Source organism: Silene latifolia, chromosome 6, assembly GCF_048544455.1.
Source record: "Silene latifolia isolate original U9 population chromosome 6, ASM4854445v1, whole genome shotgun sequence".
NCBI lineage: Eukaryota > Viridiplantae > Streptophyta > Magnoliopsida > Caryophyllales > Caryophyllaceae > Silene > Silene latifolia.
In genome coordinates, this window is record NC_133531.1 from 73,054,400 (window position 1) to 73,059,718 (window position 5,319).

Sequence of the window (5,319 nt, forward strand, 5' to 3'; positions counted from 1 at the left end):
GTTTCTTAGTGGTTGGCGCCGGTCCGCCATCCATATTGGCCGGTTCAAGGCTCTAGTTAGAGGGCCGACTCGCTCTGGTGTATAGGAAAAATGCCATATTAGGCTGAGTAAGGATCAACCGATCAAGCTTAATTCAACTCGACACTCCCTGCCTCATCGGGCTCAGCTAAGAGAGCCCGACCCGTGATTTGAAGTGGCAAAAAAGCACATGATGAGCTAAATGACTGTATCATATCATAATATTTCGTCCGTTTGGGTCATTTGTTTGTCTTTGGTTTTGGCACAAAAACCAAGATAAAGGAGGGGACTAATCATTACGAGTACATGACAAGTGAACTAAATTAAGGCTATGTTTGGCAAGACATTTCAGGTACCTGATTTGACCAAGCAACCTGATTTGACTAATATTTCAGGTAGTTGTTTTACCTAATGCTGTTTGGTAAAGTGATTTCAGGTACCTGAAACGACTTTTCAGGTACCTGAAATGAAAAGCTACTCAAGGTAGCTTTTTAAAGTTTCAGGTAGCTGAAATGTTCTACTTTACATATTTACCCTTTATTTAAATTAATTTAGTATAATTATTAATTGTCCTTTTATGTCATTTTACAAAAAATCAGTTACTTTTCCAGTTAGTTTTACCAAACACTTTATAATTAATCAGCTTACCTTATTAGTTTTCAATTTTCAAATTATTTTTCAGTCCTTTTTAATTTCAAATCACCTTATCGAGTTCAAAGACTTTACGAGTTTTAAGATTTTTTCGATCAGTTTTACCAAACAGAGCCTAAGTGTAGATGATCTAATTATACATTAAAAATATTTCTAAAATAAGAAAATAAATAATTAACTAAAACACAAAAAAAATAAAATATGCAAACAAATAATCAATCGGAACGATCCAATAATTCATTCATCCGCAATTCCAATTTACACATTCCGATAGTGTTACGGATAAGTGGAATTTAAGTAGCATTAGGAGTTGGGAGCTGTGGGGACTAATAAAATCTAAACCGTACGATCATGCTGTACCCCACTATGGTTGATTATTAGAAGTAAAAAAAGCAGCCGACATTCCCGAGGCCAGCCATCCCCTTTATAAATCCAACCCCGTTTAACCCCTCCTCCTCTCATTTTCCTCCTCCGCACAAAACACCTTCTAATTCCTAGAGAGAGAAATCTAACCAAGGAAAATAACCATGTCTGGTGGCATTGCTCGTGGCCGTCTCGCTGAAGAGAGGAAATCATGGCGCCGTAATCATCCCCACGTTAGTAATCTTTTATTTTTTTCACTTGTTTTTTCTAATTGTAATTTTTATTATGAATATTGAAATTTAGGGTTTTTGTTTGTAATTGAATTAGGGTTTTGTGGCGAAGCCTGAGACATTGCAGGATGGCTCTGTTAATTTACTCATGTGGAATTGCATTATCCCTGGCAAAGCTGGTGTATGTCTTTTCTATCTTCATTTCTCAAATTTTCTCTCCTTTTTATTTTCTTCATAATTTCATCTTCATTGCATTAATTATTGATTAGACTTATTATGTCTTTTAAGTATTGTACGATTAGATGATTTTTGAGTGGTTTGATTGTCTTCATACCCAATTATTTCACAGTTGACTCTCATTCTTTTCCCTGTTGCCAATTGGTGTCAGAGTTTGGATTTTAGATGAGTTTTTTTAGTGTGTGTGGAATTGGCATGGTTGACGATTGCTTTCAAACTATTGCCATAGATCGTTCGTTAATCGTTAGTATCACGATCATCACGATCAACCTTTACGTTTAGGTTCTCTGCAATTTCCTTTGAGTTTGAAACTTGATGTTCACTGTTTTTGTCATTCAAGTATGTGTGCCTAGCTCTCAGGATATCTCCACTATAGTATTTCGGAATTTATGTGATTTGTGAGTGTGTTTTACTTTGTTTAAAGAGTCTGAATGATAAGACTCACCTTATAAACTTGTTGGATGACTAAAGAGTCACACACTGCAACATTAAGTGAACAACCCTCCATCAAATTAAAATTACTCCTGAAGTGTTTAACTCTGTATATTACCCTCTCTCAATTCCGACCTATCTCTTGCTCTCTCTCGGAGGATGTTGAACACTCACTTTCTCTCTCTAGACAAGCAATGTCCCCATGGAATTTTTGTCTGACTTACTCTTTTCACTCTTGGCTTCCTGTATAAGCCATTCTAGAGCTTCAAAATGGTCAGCACAGTTGACCTTAAGAAGCCTAATAAGATGCACATTTCCTGGACTACTCTCTTCTAGCCACCTCAAGATTTACTGTTCATTATATTTCGCTACCTTTCTCAGATGGGTAGCTAAAGTTTTCAGGAATCTTTGATGCTGCCGACTTTGTCCTTCAAAGGGATTATCTCCCAGAAGGCCAGAAGTTACTGTTAAATGTATTTTTAATAATGACATGCTTCTTTTGAGTTGAGTATCGAGTTCTGATTGAGAGTTCACATTGATGCAGACTGATTGGGAGGGCGGTTTCTATCCGTTGACTATGCACTTCAGCGAAGAGTACCCTAGCAAACCACCCAAGTGCAAGTTTCCCCAAGGTTTCTTCCATCCTAATATCTACCCATCTGGGACAGTGTGCCTGTCCATTTTGAATGAAGATTGTGTGAGTACTCGTGATTTTTTCCGCCTGTGTTGTGTTATTTATCTTTGACTGTTGAAGTACCCATTCTCATTTCCTTCCGTTTTAGGACTGGAGACCCGCAATTACTGTGAAGCAGATTCTTGTTGGCATTCAGGATTTATTGGATCAGCCTAACCCGCAAGATCCTGCACAGACAGAAGGATATCACTTGTTTATTCAGGTGCGGATATATAAATTAAAAATTTAGTACATCATCATAGTGCCAGATTCATGTAGGATGTTCTAATGAGTAGGATCATCTATTACGAAGTTTTTATTGTTTTGGTGTCATTTCTGTAATGCTGCTGTTGGTGTAATATCATTTCATTGTTCTTCCTCCCCTAAAATGGTAGGGAATCTAGCCTTCTATTTAAGCATGACAGAATTTATACCCCTAGTGTACAAATATATGTTCAAGTGAAAGATAAGGGCACTTGAACCCACATCCTATTCAGAGCATTTATCGTCTCCATTTTAAACTGAGTTCATGTTCATCTATATAGTGATTTCATATTAATCAAGTTTTAATTGTTTCAGGATACAACGGAATACAAAAGAAGGGTTCGTCAACAGGCTAAACAGTACCCGGCTGCTGTTTGACAGTGAATCTAATATATTTGCTAGGGGTTTGGTAGCATGTTAGGCTGCAGTGCGTGCTCCTTAAGAACTGCCTTCCAGATACGTGTTTTATGTATAAATGCCGACTTTCGTTAATATGTAGTGGCTCCGGTAGTGTTCATTTGTCTGGAAACTAAATTCCCTTCCCAAGTCATCTGCTCAAGTATTTTGTTTCTGTGCTGCTGATGCAGTGTCTGGTGTGTTTCGGTGTTTGTTGACTTGAGGGTATTTGTAATATCCTTTCAATTGTGCCGCTGCAAACATCATTGATTGGCTTAATTGCACAAGCGTTCTTGGTTGAATCTGATACGAGTACTTTTTATCGTACATTTTTTTTGTTTTTTAGAGGGCATCTTTTTACAGAGTATCATTCTTTTGATAATTTGATTCTGTAGAAAAGCATTTTGAAGAAGCTTTAGTTTGGTGCAAGTTGAGGTGAATAATGAATATTATGCCTCCAATATAAAGATTTGATACCACCGCATCTTTTTTACAGTTAGTCTTGCTGAAGACGGGTCGGAGCAAGTGACGGGTAATGCCACTCACAAAACGGATAGGGGGGACAAGGTGGGGGCACCCCCATGTGCTTCCTCTCTCCTCTATTTGGGTTATTTGTGAGAGGAAATGGTATCCGTCGCCTATCCGTCACTTCAAAGTGACGGATACATGCCGACTTCAATGAGATTTTGTGTCTTTTTTTATTGCTGAACGTTTATTTGGAAGAACATTTTAGGCTGGAAAATCTGTGTAGATTCAGTGCATAGACCCGATTAAATTTGGGAAACATTACAAATAACCACCATGTATTTTGCTTTATTTTTACAAATAACATCCAATCTTCGGTGTATAATCCCAACCAGCACCGTATCCCTGAGCATTGTGTTTCGTATTTTTCTGCTTGTTAAGTGGCGATTTTTGCAAAATTCCCAAATTACCCTTTTTTACTTGCTATAACACACACTACCCAAATACATTTCATTTCCCCCAATTTAATAACCCTGAATCCCCAATTCATTATCTTCTCATGCCTCAAATCATAAATTTCCCAAATGCAAATTGAAAGGAATCTTGGCAAGATCAAGCGCCATCCTCCCAAGTCCCAAGCGGCAAATCTCATTCTTGAAAGCGATGACAAAAACACTCAATGAGAAGATAGAAGCAGGACATCAGATATAGGTCAGCATCTTTGGAGCATGTACCTTTAAAGCAAATTGCTTAAGCAGCAAAATCGCCATCCGTTGGCAGTAGAGTCGAGAGTTGATTGCACGGTCTCCCTCTTATCATCGGTTAGGCACGCACAACTAAGATTGAGCGACCTTCACAAACACAGGACCAATTCAAAAGTGTAGCTGTTGTACTATGAGAGTTTTTCCTGCCAGAGAGTTCAGTTCAGTTAACTTTGTGAAATTCATGGTTTATGATTGAGGGAGAAGCTAATGAATTGGGAAAATTTATATTTTTTGGGGATTTAGTATTGAACTAGTTTAGACCCCGTGCAATAAATGCACGGTATATAGTTTGTTTGTTTGTTTTTTTTTTTTTTTTTTTTTTTTTTAAATAAATGACATATAATAGTGGTATCTCATTAATTGTTCATATTTCTCGTCATTGTATTTTGCTTTGAGAAAAAAAAAAGTTGTAGCTGACAATTAATCAAGAGCGTTGAGTAATATGATAAAACGTATTTTGAATAAGATATTTATTATACGACAAAGCTAATGATTTTAATTTTTAAATTCTCTTTATTTATTTTTGTCACGAAAGTAAGAGTAGCGATTTACAAATTTGTTTTTTACGTAGTTTGGCTCAAGTCATTCTCAAATAATATTATCAATAAAAGATTAACAATCTATAGTTTTATATAAATTTTATTTATATTTTAATTAAGAGACGATAATTTAGAGGTTAGTGAAAATAATATAATTTGAGTAAAAGATTAATTTTAATGAAAAGATAATAATTTAATGAAATAAAAAATAATTGTTAGTTTCCTTAGTAAATGGACTTAATTGTAATTATTTTTCTTATGTGAGAAAATGCTTTTTTGGAGGGAAA

At 36.1% G+C, this 5,319-nt stretch overlaps 1 protein-coding gene across 1 annotated transcript; it reads left to right on the top strand.

Moving 5' to 3' along the window:
* Positions 1–1,075: 1,075 nt before the first annotated feature.
* On the top strand, positions 1,076–3,566 carry LOC141586881 (SUMO-conjugating enzyme SCE1). The gene is made up of 5 exons (XM_074408277.1): positions 1,076–1,265; positions 1,360–1,443; positions 2,476–2,628; positions 2,714–2,827; positions 3,184–3,566. The coding sequence occupies exons 1-5, from the start codon at positions 1,197–1,199 to the stop codon at positions 3,244–3,246; spliced, it is 483 nt and encodes a 160-aa protein (XP_074264378.1). The 5' UTR covers positions 1,076–1,196; the 3' UTR covers positions 3,247–3,566.
* Positions 3,567–5,319: the final 1,753 nt, after the last annotated feature.